Below are 16177 nucleotides of genomic sequence, written 5' to 3'. Positions count from 1 at the left end.
AATCCCATGGAAGTCCATTCTATTACCATGACACACTTTCCAAGCCAGGACCAGACAACTCTAACTCCTTTTCACACCTCCACACCCACTCATTATCCAAATACCTCAGATCCATCGGTCTTGTCCACCTTCGTCATCTAACATGCTTCGTGAACACGTAAAGTTTTACTCCATCCTCCTTTGCAAAGACACCACTCCTCATCCCTTCATATATCTAATACACACTCAGGAGCCCATGAGTAAGAAACTGCAAGCGCTGCCACTAAGACCAAGCAGAGACAAACCGTTCTCACATATTATTGTTCTCAGTTTATAAAACCTTGCTCTAGAAATTTGCCACCATCTAGGTGAACCTGCTCTTTTGGAACCACATCCGAGAATTATCTTTAAGTTAGAATCTTTCCAAAGCCTACAGAAAGAGCTACTATGTTACTATGATTGCTATAGGTAAGATTACACAAGCCATTTTGATTTGGGTGCTGATCTAAGCCCACCCTTAAAATTAAAGGCATTCAAATTCAAAGACTTGGCCCAAAGTCAGAGACACAAGAGTTCAGTGCTTCTCACTTGGCATACCTATTTTTCTTCAGTTACAGCTCTCTGAATAACTAAGCGTACGAAGACTGAGACAGATATTTAAATAATATAGTTTAAAGCTTCATATTTAACAGAAGCACTGTCTGTACTAAGAGGCATTTGCAACTGTTTGCATTTCAAATAAATCACACTACACATTAGCCTCTTGACACAAGAAGTTACTATCTTGGCAGGTATTTTATCGCCAGCAAAGGCATTATCAGCACAGGCGGGAAGCAGTAATTTAACATATGGATAGAGATTAAGGAAAGTAAGACAGATCATGTCTGCATTGATTTTATTACAGACTAGACAAAGTAACATATGAAACATCCGTTGGAATAAAAATATACCATGTGAGTGGAAAAAACAGCTATACCATTTGGAATTGGAAAAGACTAAACTTGAATTCCCAAATTTAAGCATTTCCAGCCATGAGCTACTTACCAGTATTCTGCAGTCCAAAAACCCAAAGCTCACAGTTAACGGCTGCTAGTTAAGTAATGCCACCATCATATTTTCCATACTCACAGCTTTTAAAAACTTCTCCATTGAGGCTGAGAATTTCCATGTTTGGAATGAAACCAAGCCATGGCACTGGAATTTCTCTTGGTTGATGTGAAATGAGGGAAAATCCACTTTTGTTTACATCAGAACAAGAAGAGACTTTACCCACTAAAAATACAAAACAAAACCCTCAAGTGGATCAATACCGAGTTGTTAAGCCAATTAATTGCCTTTCAACACCTCGTTTCAGGAATTTGCTTCTGTGGGTATAAAATCAATTTTGTTTTTCCTAGATATAATTCTGCCTTGTGGAGACTTTTTTCTTACTGAGCATTAAAATGGCAACTACTTACCCTTCTCAATACCTACAGTAAGGACAGCTAACAATGACAACAGAGCTTATTTGGCCAGATCCTCAAATGGCAATAACACAAGATGTTCCACTCAATTCTTTTCCTATTAAAGGACACAAAAGTTTTAAAAGAAGTTACTAAACATTTTGCTCTGATTTCCTACTTCAGGTTTTACACTTTTATATTCCACAAAGCATTTTTGTGATGCATACCACATGAATCATACTAGCTACTTTCATTTGGAGTTTGAGCTAAGAGAGCTACCAGCAGTTTTTGATTAAGCTCTCAACTAGCTCTAGCAATCAAACCAAGAAATGTCCATCTGAAATAGTTCAGAACGGAGGAAGCAAAATGCCTGCAGCCACTAAGCTCCACATACTTGCCATTCAGTGTTAGCATACATTGCACATTTACACATACATTTCAGACACTGCTGATGATACTTTCCAATAAAAATCGTGAGGGTTTTAGTTCATCTTGCAACTCTGGTTTTAGCTTTAAAATGAAACCCACATCCCTTCACATGAATACACACTTTCTAACACACTGCATACTCTGCCCAATTAACCATTAAAAATCCAAGCCATTTTAAAATACTGAACAATTTGTTGTGGGGCAGCATACACTTCTCTCATTTTTATTTCATAACTCAAATCCTGCCAGAAGCAGTTTTGTGGGTTGAACAATAAGCTGCAAAACAGATCAGTCAAAACTCATGTCAAACTGCTTTATTACATCTTAAATAACATTACATTTTAATATAGTATCTATCTTGCATCCAGCTTTCTTGAAGTACACTGACTTTAAAATTAAATACAAAAGGTGAAGAGGGATACAGGGCGTGGAGAAAGCTCTACAGAGTAGTTTCATGAAAGAGAGTAAGAGGGAATTCATCTTTTATGCCAAATCCAGGCCTAACGCACAATTACAGCACATTTTTGTACAGAATGTTGCAGAAAAAACAAAATGGAGAAAAGCTACTACTGCTGCTAGGAAGGAGCATTTCTGGATACAGTGAGAAGATAGGAAAGTTTAACAGAACAATCTGCTGTCCAAACACTGCTGCTTTTAACATTTTATTTGAAAAGAAAGCCAGGAAAACCTGCTCATTACAAAAATGACTCTGATCAGATGCAAAGGACTCATCCTACAAGAGGAACTGGCTGTAAGGAACTGATTTATAAAGAAGATGGTCTAGGTTCCCTCCTCCCACACCCCAGAATCTTTGACAGCGATTGTTTGAACAGGCTGTTTCTTTAAAAAAAAAAAAAGTGACTCATCACGCTACTCCAAAACGTGCATAGCTTTGTACTTGAGTTCTTCATAGATTTATGCACAGAGTAGCAACAATAAATGAATACAGCGACAATGGTTACAGTTTTTAAACAGGTTATTTCTTCAAAGAAAAAACATCTAAGGACTTAGTCCAATATGCACTTTTTAGCATTTCTACAGCATGCGATTCTAAGAGTAAACCCACCCAATATGGCAAACAATCAAAAAAGGTTTTTTTTTTTGTTTAACTTAGAAAGTTCAAGATCATTATTTTCAAAACATTGATTTGTACATCATTTCATACACAAAGAATTGACTCAATACCCAAGTGTAGGATAGGTCTCTTTTGAAAACAGAGATTCCTGGTTGTTGATACTTATAGGATAGTGTTAGGATATATAAACTGCCCTTTCAAGTGGACAAAACCAAAACAGATTAAAAAAATCAGTGTGGTGAAAAAGGGGGGGCAGGAGGGACCAAGGATTGCATTTGTTATCCATAAAAGGTGAAAGGATTCTTTAAACAAGCATTCATTACCTTTTACAGCATGTGCTTGGTTACCTTACTGCTTAACATTATCCTATATATGCCAAGTTTTGTGCAACAATTATCTGTGATACTAGAAAATAAAATAAAAAAAATTAGGGACTAAATTTACAGCGTTAACAACCCCCAGATGCTCTGGGCTAGGACTCCCTTGTTTTGCTCAATTAAATACATAAAGAAATGTATTTAAAAAGGAAACTTGAAAAAAATCCTGCTACAAACATGACTTTAAAATTTGCAAGTGTGTGAGATAAAGTCCTTAACTTCAACTTGGAAACTACAGTGAAAGCTAACTGTTTCACAATTATGCTCAAGTTTATTTTCTGGTCATGCTTTTTATGATAGTGTTTCATTTTTAAATTCTCAAGACAAAAAAAAATGGTCCCAAAAGGAATGCACAATTTCATTTTGCTTACAACACAGAAATTCTTCTTGGAAAGGTAATTGTGCTCTTCATTTCAGCAACAGGAGACGGAAAAGATCTTGCCCTTTGAAGTTGGGGAGGATGGGGGTCCAAGTTAGTATGGTTGGATTGGATATGCTATCATTTTTAATTTTCAACCGTTGGAAACTTCTTCCAGTCATGGAGTCCGCCGCTCTTCTGACACACAGAAAGATTTATTAAGAGTTGCACTTTGATAAACTGTAATCAAGTTTCAAGCTTTGCTCTCGCTACCCACTGAACTTACTTAGCCATTATCTCACCATTTTTAAGAACACCATTTATTTACCAACCCAGATTCAAAAGACCGTAGTCATCCCTACCAGAAAAATAAAATATGCCAAGAATAGTTCATCACAACAATGTCATTGCATACATTAAACAAACAGCCTTCTAAAAAAAAAAAAAAACCAAACTGATTTATTTTTTTTCCTCAGTGACTTTCCTAATCTGAACTACAAGCTTGCAGCATCAGTAAAACAGCACTGTTTGGACCTGGAGAAAAGCATTCTGAATACCAAACAAGGACAGTCTTAATTAATTGGATACCTACCTACTTCAGTTCCAGATCTTGAGGAAGCTGTCCCATGATCCTGTTGCCACTGCCATACCATCATCAGTCACACCTAAGCAACTGACACGGTTATCATGACCAGCAAGGACACCTATAAATAAGAACATGGAACAAACATATTACATTACTTTGATGATTTCATATTTCAGTTCAAGTAACACTGAGGCACGCATGTTTGGGTTAGGCAACCTATACATTCAAAAATCCTGAACAAATATGGTTGGAATTTTTAAATGCTTTTGGTTTTACAAGAACAAGCTTAGATATAACCGGGTGGGTTCACAAGGGGGTAATTCAGTAAACGCATTACTCCAAAATTTTCCTTGTATATTCCCCACATTATGACCTTTACCGGTTTCTTGTGAGTTGTGAAATCACAGCCCCGAAATTTCTGCTGACAATGTCATACCATGCATTGCATAGCTCTTAATATTTCCTCTTCGTAGTGATAAAGATCAGTTAGATTTTACAAAATTTTTTAATGTGTAAAATCAGAAGTTAAGCTGACTTATGTTATGAACACTAAAGCATTTTCCATCTAATTTTGTCTTACTATGTTTACAAGCACTTACGAGACTTAAACTCCTACATACAATCCATTTGTCAATATGGAGGTCTGCTACAATTCAATTATAGTACCATTAAAAAAGAATTGAGACACTAAACAGAAAAATTAAGGGAGCCAACATTTTCCTCTATCCCCTTTAATTTAACAGTTTCAAGGAGGTAAAAAGAAAACCTAACTACGTCCAAGCTCTTTCCACTCCACAGCACTGAGCTAAGATATTATTGAAAGACTTAAAATTAATCTTTCTACACCAATTACACTGCTCATAGGAGTCTCCGCATTCATATTTTGGGCTTTTCCCCTCCATTTACTATTCTCCAATACAGAACATGAATTAAGTCAGTTTTAGTTCTTGCACAAACTAGTATGTTTAAAAATTAATATTTTTAACTGTTAATTCAGTGTAAAAATGACTACTTCACACACAAGGATTCTTTATGTTTGAAGTAGTAACATCTCTGATATACTTTATAAAAAGAGTAACGCTGTGTAACACCATTAACCTCCAGATCCTATTAAATCTATACAAGTGTCTAAGCCTCAGCACAGAACTGCACAGTGCTGCAGCACAAGCCAAACCCTAAGTGTTGAAGCAGACGACACAATCTTCAGAAATTCAGTGCGATAAAGAAGCCAGCTGCCAGAGCCAACAAAAGTACCTAGGAGTTACCTAGAATTTACTGTGGAAATAGCATTAGTATATCAAAACTCAGTCTACCATCAACATTAGTTAGTGCTGCAACTTGGTAAAACAAAGAGAGCACCAAGAAGTTTTATACAATTTGAACTGAATACATAACAAAGGTGTTTAATATAGAATCAGGCACGATAAAAGCATCAAATCTGCTCAATCTTAAGTCTCAGAACATTTCAATAAGCAGAATACTTGATAAAGTAGTTGTTTAAATCAGTTCTAAAACTTGGCAATAAAGAATCACACTTCATAAGTACATGGACCATAAACCCAGATCAGTATAAAGAATTGTTTCTTATTTCTACAGGTAAGCAAGATCATCACCTCCTTCTGTTCTTTTCCTCAATGAAAGTATTTCAAAGAAAAAATACCAGAAAAACCACATAATTGTTTTTACAGTACTTAAATACAGCCAATTGTAAACTAACCTAGACATTAATCAAGAGAAATTTCTCAATTCATCTCCAATACAGGCTTATATACACACTTATGGTCTCAATAATCAAAGTACAAGAATCTCAAGTTGCAAATCTCAACACACAGACAAGGCTGATTCATAAAATGCATTTCAGTACTGAAATAATTGTGTTTGGCACCATTAACTTGCAAACAGAACCAAATGCTGTTTTACAATATGTGAACCAAGTGTCTACAGTTTCAACTTCTCAGCACTGATAAAAACTGTCATGAATTTTGGAAGAAACAAAGAATAAAATCTGAGTGGTAAAACAAAGTTGCTAGAGACAGAAATTAACAAACCCAATGGAAACTATTTTAGTATAGTTCAGGATTATGTGTTGGTTTATATCTTTTCCACCTGCAGTATATCCTCCCCTCAAAGCAACGAATCAATTTGCACCAAATAATGTACTTGCAACTAATCCTTTCAACTGCATGCGGAAGAATATTCTGCTTGGCTGGTGTTTTTTGTTTGCTTTTAAAACCCACTTAGGATAATTTTGAAAGCCTAAACCACTTCATTCAGTAACAGAGTAGGTCCTTGTTCTCATCCCCTGTTCTGATGAGAATAAGACAACATTTGTGGCCTAATTTATACCTTTTCTCCTTTTTTCTAATAAAAGTTTTCATTTTAAAGAACTGAAGTTAAATTATCTTCATCTTTGGACCATAAATATCACATTCATTTCCTCAAAAGATAATCTCCACAGTGTTTGTTGTTTTGCTGGTTGTCTCTACAGCTACTGCTACAAATATCAGAAAAAAAAAAAGCTTTTATATAAACAGCAACATTAATGTTGAATTGCTTTGAACAGTTCATACATAAACAATGCCATAAAGTCTAAAAAAAATAGCCCTCCACCCCCAAAACCTCATTTTTAATGGCAGTCTTCCTGTTCTCAAGCATCCATTGTTCCCTTCTATCCTTTAGAAGTATTCCAATTTATTTGTTAACATCTTTAAGCTACTTTCATCATTGGTCATCCTAAAACAGGTTACCAGAGAGTTTTAAAGTTGACACAGGGAATGCTAACAGGTCTGTGCATATGACTCAACTCACACATTCAGTATGTCACACTGTGTTTATAATATTTAAAACCAAAAACATTTACCTGCTCTATCAGCTTTCAGCGTGTCCCAGACATTGCAGTTGAAGTCATCATAACCAGCTAGGAGGAGACGTCCACTCTTGGAAAATGCTACAGAAGTGATGCCACAGATGATGTTATCGTGTGAATAAACCATAAGTTCCTGATCAGCCCGAAGATCAAAAAGCCTGCACGTAGCATCATCCGAGCCTGTGGCAAATGCGTTGCCATTTGGGAAAGGGGGGGGGGGGGGGGGAGAAGGTGGGGAAGGAAAAAAAGACACATGATTTCAGACTTGATTCCTCTGTCTCGTTGAATATACCGAAGTTGTACAGACCAAGAGGAAAAAGAAAGCAGCAAAGAAGAGTACACACCTCTCCACTACTGGGATATGGGCAAAAAGAGCATGTGAAGAAAAACTATTTTAACAGCCACTGTTTCCATTTACCGTAATAGATCTTGTCCTGGTTTCAGCTGGGATAAGAGTTAATTTTCTTCCTAGTAGCTGGTAGAGTGCTGTGTTTTGGATTTGGGATGAGAATAATGTTGATAACACACCGATGTTTTAGTTGTTGCTAGGTAGTGCTTACACTAGTCAAGGACTTTTCAGCTTCCCATGCTCTACCGACTGAGAAGGCTGGAGGTGCACAAGAAGCTGGGAGGGGGCACAGCCAGGACAGCTGACCCCAACTGGCCAAAGGGACATTCCATACCATGGGACGTCATGCTCAGTACATAAACTGGGGGAAAGCTGGCCAGGGTGGCTGCTGCTCAGGCACTGGCTGGGCATCAGTCGGCAGGTGGTGAGCAATTGCACTGTGTATCACTTGCTTTGTATATTCTTTTATCATTGTTGTTATTATTATTACTATTTTATTTCAATTATTAAACTGTTCTTATGTCAACCCATGAGTTTTCTCACTTTTACTCTTCCAATTCTCTTCCCCATCCCACTGCGGGGGGAGTAGGCAAGCGGCTGTGTGGTGCTCAGTTGCCAGCTGAGGTTAAACCACAACAATCTGAAGTTGTACAAATTTCAGGTACTTTCCCCAGCTACAAAAACTATTAATTAAAGAAAATATGCCATAATACTACATCATACAGTACATGCTTAAGAGCTGAGACCAGAGAAATATAAAAATATAAATTTAAGTCCCATGTCCTCTGTTCAAGTCGATACATACACAGATGGCATTGATGTCCGACTCATGGCCAGTAAAGGTTTGCCGACACATTCCTTCTCTAACATCCCACAGTTTGGCAGAGGCATCACAGGCACCAGAAACAAAACACCGGGCATCAGGAGCAAGAGACAAACTCATGACGTCTCCAGTGTGCCCAGTAAATGTAGTTGTCTGCTGACCAGTTTCTATGTCCCAGAGAGCGCTTGAAAAAATAATTAAAAAGGCAAAAATCAACACATTTGTGCTCCGTTAGAAGGTGTAGACAGCAATTCTTGTCTAAACCTATTCATTTATATCACTGCTAAAAAGTAAAACTCTATAAAGTATTAACAAAAAATATACTGAGAGTAGAAAAAACAGACATTCTTTGTTGAACTATTTGGCTATGTTACAGGATAATTGTGCACAGAAGATTTTAAAAGCCATCTTCAATTTTAAAATATTGGGGGTTTTAAATTGAAAAACAGCGCAAAAAACTAATGACTAACACTCATGGCTGTTTATACATAAAGCTCTTACGACATGCTAATGACTATTGTCCAGCACTACTACAAGGCTGATTTAAAGCAGCAGTGGTAAAGCTACAGCAAAAGCTGAGTCAGCATTTCTCATTTTTAAAAACTCACTGAGGATGTGTAACTTTGTGAATTATTTCTATCATCTTAAAGCTGCACCACTTTCCCAAGACAACAAAATCACTACTACAGTGATAATCAAAGAGTATAAAAGGATGAAAGAACACTATCACCTCCCTAACAAGAGGTCTAAACATTTAAGGAAGATTAAGCATTTTTAATTTCTGTAATTTCTCAGTAAACCAGATCCATCAGTGGCAGATTTGCACTAGGCAAATAAGAGAGGACTGTACTTTGATACTGTACTTTGAAGCTTGGCTGAACTGATGTCAAGGACAAACCGTTATCCAGACAACTGTAGAGTTATTACAATAACTCTTGAAGCAGCTGTATCCTCTTATAAAGAGCATAAATTTTAACAAATTGTGTTTGTTTTTTAAAAAACACCACCACCACATATTTAGAAACATTTCTGTATAAAAAACAAATGTATATATTCAATAGCTACTCAGAATCAGTGGACTAATAGATAGGCATTCAAAGAGACTGACGTTGTGCAGGAGAAGTATTTATTAGACAACCTTTGCCGTAAGAACTGCTGCTTGGGAGAGCTGTAATGCTTTTAAGAATTAATAGAAAAACCTATGAAAAAAGATTGAGGGTTTTTTTTTGTTCAGAAGCTAGTATTTATTAAGACATACACCTACATACTCCTCAAAAAATCCATCTGCTGTCACTGTAGAATATTTTCTAGGAGCTCTTCTGAATAGCAACATAAACTAAATTCTGTATTAGAAAAATCCAAATATCACTCTAAGTAATAAATACTGAATACTAAAAAACTTTGAGAAAAGTTATTAGTCTAATACACTTATTTCTAAAAGCCAAATAGTTATAGTAAAAAAAATTTCCCATACCATCTTAACACAGATAATTAGGTCAAGCTCTTCAGAACATGGGCATAACTACACAGCCAAAGCTAACAAACATGAAAGACCAAGTGAAAGACCAAGTTTTCCATTACTAGTAAAAATGTGACATATGAACAATAATTAATCACATTGTCTTATGGATGACTATTAGGTTTACGAGGAATAAAGTTTCCTTCAATAATAGAGTACCATTGTGAAAAGTCATTACTAACAATCATGTCAAAATTTTACTGCTTACCAAGTGGTGTCGCCAGAGCTGGTAACAATTTGATTATCATCCAAAAAACGACAGCATGACAAGTATCCTTAAAACAAAATAAAAAGTTGATGAATAAGACCAGAGATTACTCTTCACACTGCATACTGGCTTGCTTATATGTTGCTTCCTCCTGTCCTGAAGACAAAGCAACAACTACTATATATGCCTAAAATACAACACAATTTTTATATAGGAACCTCCAACATTTTGGACAAAATGTATTTTGGCTCTTTACAAACCATGCCCAATTCAACCACTACACTAGCACAGTGATACACTGGTATCATAGCAAGTTGACCTAAACAAAGACATCTGTAACAGAAAAAAGTATAAACTTAAGCAGCTTAACCAAACAGGGTAGACACTGTTTTGGAAATAACCTTACCAATTTTTCTTTTGGTAGAGAGTGGGGAGAGGAGGATGAGGAAGAGAAAGAGGGAGTAGCGAGGCAAAAGCACGGAATCCACTGGCCAAGCTGGAGAGAAGTATAGGTTACCCTACACTGTACACACTAAGTTTTCTTAGAAAGTGGATCTGTACATCACTGCATCCAGGAGCAGCAAACACTTATGACCTCAACGGCATCATACAACTACTGAGAAAAAATAAACTACATTCTTGGTCAGTACAAAGAATAGAGCATATACATTGGATGTTTCCCAACAGTGGCATCAAAGAATTTCATCTGGATGCTCTGAAGCATCTTTGTACTGAAGTACCACATGCCAAAATATCAACGTAACAACTCTGATTACAAAATTGGTCTGTCCTGCCAGCCACTTCTATTTCACAAAGCACAAAGATCTTCTGAAAATCCAAACTACAGCAAAATATGAAAGCCTGTAAACATCAGCTTCCAGCTATAGGCTTTATTTAATTCTGCAACAGAAAAGCAGCTCATTAAAACTGTTCCTTCGAGAAGATTCCACACAAACTGATCAGGTCTCAAATGTATTCCTTTGATGTCCCTTGCATTACAGCAAAATTCTGCCTCTCGTGTTATGTAAAAATGCATGTTTTCCCAGCTATACAGTTTATAACCATAAAGACCATTAAGCAGCTAGAATATCATAGAAATAATGCTCTTTTTATTGCTAAACTATTTTTCAGTATTTTGATACGTACACAGAGCCACATACTGAAAGCCAAAGCTCCCTGTATCCAAACATCATTCCAACTTTCCCTATGTCCTGAAGGGCAGGAGGGAGGCAGGGGAAGAAGACAAGAGTACCTTCTTAGAAATCACTGTACAGGTCACATCACAACCACTATCTGAAGGTCAAATCAACACTGCATTCTAACACCCTTAACTATACCCAGAGGGTACACAATTCCTCTAAATTACATAAATCATGCTTTGTAAGAAAAACAGCTGAAAGAAAATTAAATAACATTAACCGTGCTTTAATTCACATTTAACTTTTTCTGTATAAAAATTCATTAATGTATAACTATTTATTTCTGAGTAACCTTATTTTCCTTCAATGAACAGTCTTTATACAATTTTCTTTACTCTGTATAGTTAGAGGCTTGATCAGGCAGAAAACCAGCAAGACACAGAGCTCACCTGGCATTTTGTCTAAAGAACTGCTAGAGGTTTTCTCTGGAGCAAGCTGACAGCCTCTAGAGCAATCTACCTTTGTTTTGCTGTGTTTTGGATTACACTCTTTGTGGAAACCAAGAGACCATAACGATGACGTGCAGCTTCAGAGCTGCAGGCTTTAGGAGAAAGGCGTAATGACTGTCCATTCCCTTTCTCAGATTGTTACCGATTCTGCAAGAATGTGGAAGACTACCGATGTGACAGGCTCAGTACTACACTAGTACTTTACAAGATACCAGAGTGCCTACTAAATAGCCAGTCTTTCAATTTTCAATGGAGTTCAAGAAACCACCCATCTGGCTTTCCTCTGAAAAATTTCCGATCCTATTCACAAAAAAAAAATACAATCTGTCCATTATCAGACAATATATAAAAGCAGTTCGCATTTTCTAGGTTACTACTGCTTATAAGGTGCTCATCTCTGTTAACTGTACATTCTTTGGGGAGCAAGAATATCTTCAGCCACTTCCTCCATTTGGGGAGAAAGGAGAGAAGGAGATACAGAAGAGGAAGCAATGAGAACTCAAACCTCTGCAACTAAAGAATAGCTCCATCAGAAGGCAGCTGCCTTGCTTATGAAAAGTTAACACACATTCTCATGACACTTCTTTTGTTCAAAGGATATCAGCCTTAAAGTTTTTAAAAAGGAGGGAGAAAGCCGTTTAAAAACAGGTAGTATGCAGCTACGGTCCCATCACCCCCCAAGAAATAGAAGTGCACAATGAAGTATATCTTTTTAACTAGGAAATTACATTTAAATTTTTTTTTTTTTTTTAAATCTTCACCATGTGCTTAGGTAACTTAGAACATTCTGAACAGGCACTCACCTGTGTGACCAGCTAGTTCACGGCTGACACGTACATTCCCTTCACGAGTTTTCAAGTTATAAATGGAACAGATGTTATCAAGACCACCACAAGCCACATAATTTCCAGAAGGAGCATATGCACAAGTCATGACCCAAGATGAACGCAGGGGAATAGCATGCACCTGAAATAGATACATTAATGTATTTCATCTGCAAAACAACTGATTCAATAATTTACCATCAGGTGGTTTTTCATGTGTCTCTCAAGTCATACATCATCTTTTTGTCAAAAGGACAAGAAGAAAACAGGGGGGGAAAAAAAGTCTTTGGCTGTTGGAGTATCAAACTATTTTGAGGGTAACTTGCATATATAGCTCGTCAGACCAAGTTATGACGTAATTAAAACCTCAGATTTGCCTTTCCTGAATCCAGTTTAATCAGCAATTTTGGTAAAAAGTAAATCATTTCATTTCAGTGCTCTGATTACTATTGGTTTATTATAGGTTCAGGAAAATATTGACATCCAAGTACAGTCAGCAAAACTGCCAATTCCAGGCTTAGATGCTATGCTATGAATGAACAAGTAAGGAAATCGCTACTTTCACTGCCATTTAAATCCTTCTTTGGAAACCCACTGCAAGCAATCAAGCTTCATATTTAAATAACTACCCCATGTTTCCTTGTCATTCTGTGCTCAAAGAACTTTATTTAAAACATTACTGAAGCGAAACCTGTTCTGTCTTGTTAACTCATTGCATTCATCCTTCAAATTTGTTATAACATCTTTAAGAAAGGGATCATATCCTTATATATATTGTGAGATTTCACGCAATATTAACAATCTTCCTGCATTTCTTAAGAAAATAGTAAAGATTACTGTCTGTTCCTCTGCTGCTACAGTAATCAGTGATCCTGCAGCAATCAGCAGTTAAAAAACAATACCCTGCAGAAAAAACAATACCCTGCACTAAAAACACAACCAGCTCATTTTGAGAAGTTTTCTGCCAAGGAACTAATCGGAATATTCACCTTGAGCCATTTTATTTTATCATTAGGAAAAGATCGTATTTATGACAACTGTGTTACTTCCAATGTGTGCTGCAACTGCCAAAAGAGTATCTGCAGACTATCATTGAAGTATTTTTGCATCAGCTGCTTCCGGGTGCTACCTAGTCAAATTTAGTACTGTTTAAACACCAAGCTGTTTGCTACCTATAACTCCAGAGGGTTTGGTTTTTGGGGTGGTTTTTTTTTACATCTTTTGGGGGCGGGGTGGTGGTGGTGTTTTTCTGTTTGTTTTTAACTCAATTGCTAGTTCACGGAATCAATACTGCCAAGAGGTATGGGGGGAGGATGTTTCTGCACCTGTAGAGTTCTATTTCTGATTCTAGTAAAAATTTTACCAGCCTAGTAACAACCTCTGAATCCATTCCCCCCCAGATAAGAAAGCTAATCTCTGCCTCTTGATGATGCCATGGATTAGTTAGCATTCATAAGAATTGAAGACACTAATATGGAAATCATGGTATACAGTGATTATTTTACCATCTTATCTTTCAGCTGTTACAGTCATTTAGATCACATTTACCTGCAGGCTGGGATCAAAGGAGGAGGATGAAGGGAAAAAAGGGAGGGTTTATTTTTATTTTGCAAAGAGTATTATTACTCTTTAGTAAAGTTATGGATTCATTAGTTTCACAACTGGGATTCAACAATAATCCCAGCTTTAGGAGTTGCTGCTGCAGTTGTTTGTTTCAGCTTCTCTCTTCTCTGTAGCATGCCATTTGCTCGAGTGCATTGGCAAAATTGTTTTTAAGGCTATGATGAGCTAAGCCAGGAAAATTTATTTGAAATAAAGTCAGTTCCATGCTCCTGTGCATAACAGAGTTAAGCAGCTCTGTCAACTTAACTTAAAGGGCAACGTGAATTTTTGCTAGCCCTGATAACAGTAACCATAACCAGTAAATACCAATTACTGTCATATGAAAGTAAAAGTAATCCTGAACTGCATCATGTGATCACAGCCAGAAAGTGATGACCCATTATATATGTCAGGTCTTTCAATACTTAACTACAGACAACAAGTTACTATGGCTATGCTTAAATCTCTGACCATTCTGGTGCAACATGCTGATTACTTCTTGCTCTCTGTTGATCAAGGTCTCTGCGGTGTCAAAACAAATCAAAACATTCTCTAGAATTAAGTATTTAATTGTTTTCCATTTGTGGTGCACATTTCCATACACAATGCGCTTAGACTGCTATATTCTTTAAATGCAAGCTTTATTGTTTTGTAGAATTCAAAATTTGGTCTTAGGACTATAAAAGTAATGCAGCCAAAATCATGACAGGTAACATTTCCTTCCTTTGTATTTACAATTGAATTACATAGCAACATATCAGTTAGTCTTACCTTGTTTGTAGTATAGCTGTCCCAAATTATAAGTTTGCCATCCTGGGAGGCACTAACTAGAAGCCTAGAGAGGAAAACAGGAGGTAAAATACAATCATTGCAGGAAGACAAGAAGGAACATCTTTGTGATGAACATCTTTGTGATGGCATTTGTCTCCACTATCAAATGGTTCTTGAAACCATTTAAGTACAGTGCAGCATTACCCAATTCAATTATTCGCACTATAAAAATAATTTTGCAAGTACTCAATTTCAATGCTAAATATTATGGAAATGTGTGATGGAACGCCTACATGTTCACACATTCTGACCAGAAAAAACTGTAGCCGTGTTAACTAACATCTCAATCTTGAAAACTGAAGGAGAAAACTTGCATGGAATCAGTGCTTCTGTGTTCTACACACAGACTTCAGATTCATTGAGTTTGGGAATCTATGCTATCAACATGTTTTCCTTTTTGAAATGGGAATTTAAGCTCTAAGATGTCCAAAAACCCTGAATGGATGTCAGCACTGAAATACAATGGAAATGACAACGAAACGCAAAGATATCACTAATGGAAGGGGCAGTGTTAGGAAAGTTTTTTTTTACTCTGGATCAACACCACCTCAATCCCCATCCAGCAATCATGTTTGAAACATGATGCACCAAATTCATTGTTCAGAGCTCTCTAACCTGCTTTTAATATGTTTAAAGATAGATCAGATGTACTGACATGAAAAATCTGTATAGTCTCCATATTTTCTAAGTAATTTTGGATAAAATGATCCAATATGGTATTCAAATTTGTTCTGTGCATCTTCTTCTGACCATTTCCAAGCTGAACAATACAGTGCAATCAAAGTACTCATCTCTTTGCATTAATTTTTTTGCTCTAGGTTATATTTTAGAGCTATCTTGAAACACTTTTGCCAAACGAGAAACTGAATCCCCATCTTTTAAATAAGCTACATGCCAAAGAGATGCCTGAAGCAATGAATCCTACATATCTGTGCGAAATTAGCTTCTTTCACAGGCATAGAAAACTAAGGTGCAAAACACTAAAGTTTAACTCAAAGTAACAATTGTGTTCATTCTGATTTTTAAGTACTAAGCAATGCAGAAACTAAACGTATAATACATCATGAGTTATTTTTCACCTTCATGATGCATACTGTCTTCTTTTTTAAGCACTTGGCTATTTTGCTTTAGTGTATTTACTGTATGCATACACACAAGAGTTCATGCAGTTCTTTCATAAGGCACAGCTTGTTTACACAAATTTGGTAAGAAGGTAACTTTAACAACATCAAGCTTCCTTTGAAAAATCTCTACTGAATAG

At 36.6% G+C, this 16177-nt stretch overlaps 1 protein-coding gene across 1 annotated transcript in view; it reads right to left on the bottom strand.

The window, feature by feature from the left end:
* Positions 1–2149: 2149 nt before the first annotated feature.
* Positions 2150–16177, bottom strand: part of GNB1 (guanine nucleotide binding protein (G protein), beta polypeptide 1) — a 45193-nt gene continuing 31165 nt past the window's right edge. Inside the window, exons 7-13 of the mRNA XM_009325145.1 lie at positions 14857–14920; positions 12463–12625; positions 10012–10078; positions 8265–8468; positions 7107–7321; positions 4253–4364; positions 2150–3858 (exon numbers count right to left, since the gene is read on the bottom strand). Of these exons, the coding sequence (XP_009323420.1) occupies positions 4258–4364; positions 7107–7321; positions 8265–8468; positions 10012–10078; positions 12463–12625; positions 14857–14920 (820 nt within the window). The 3' untranslated portion in view covers positions 2150–3858; positions 4253–4257. The remainder of the gene's footprint in view (positions 3859–4252; positions 4365–7106; positions 7322–8264; positions 8469–10011; positions 10079–12462; positions 12626–14856; positions 14921–16177) is intronic.

The sequence above is a fragment of the Pygoscelis adeliae genome, unplaced genomic scaffold, assembly GCF_000699105.1.
Source record: "Pygoscelis adeliae isolate BGI_AS28 unplaced genomic scaffold, ASM69910v1 Scaffold36, whole genome shotgun sequence".
Classification (NCBI taxonomy): domain Eukaryota; kingdom Metazoa; phylum Chordata; class Aves; order Sphenisciformes; family Spheniscidae; genus Pygoscelis; species Pygoscelis adeliae.
The sequence above is the reverse complement of the archived record's forward strand: the minus strand, read 5'-3'. Positions and strand labels throughout refer to the sequence as shown.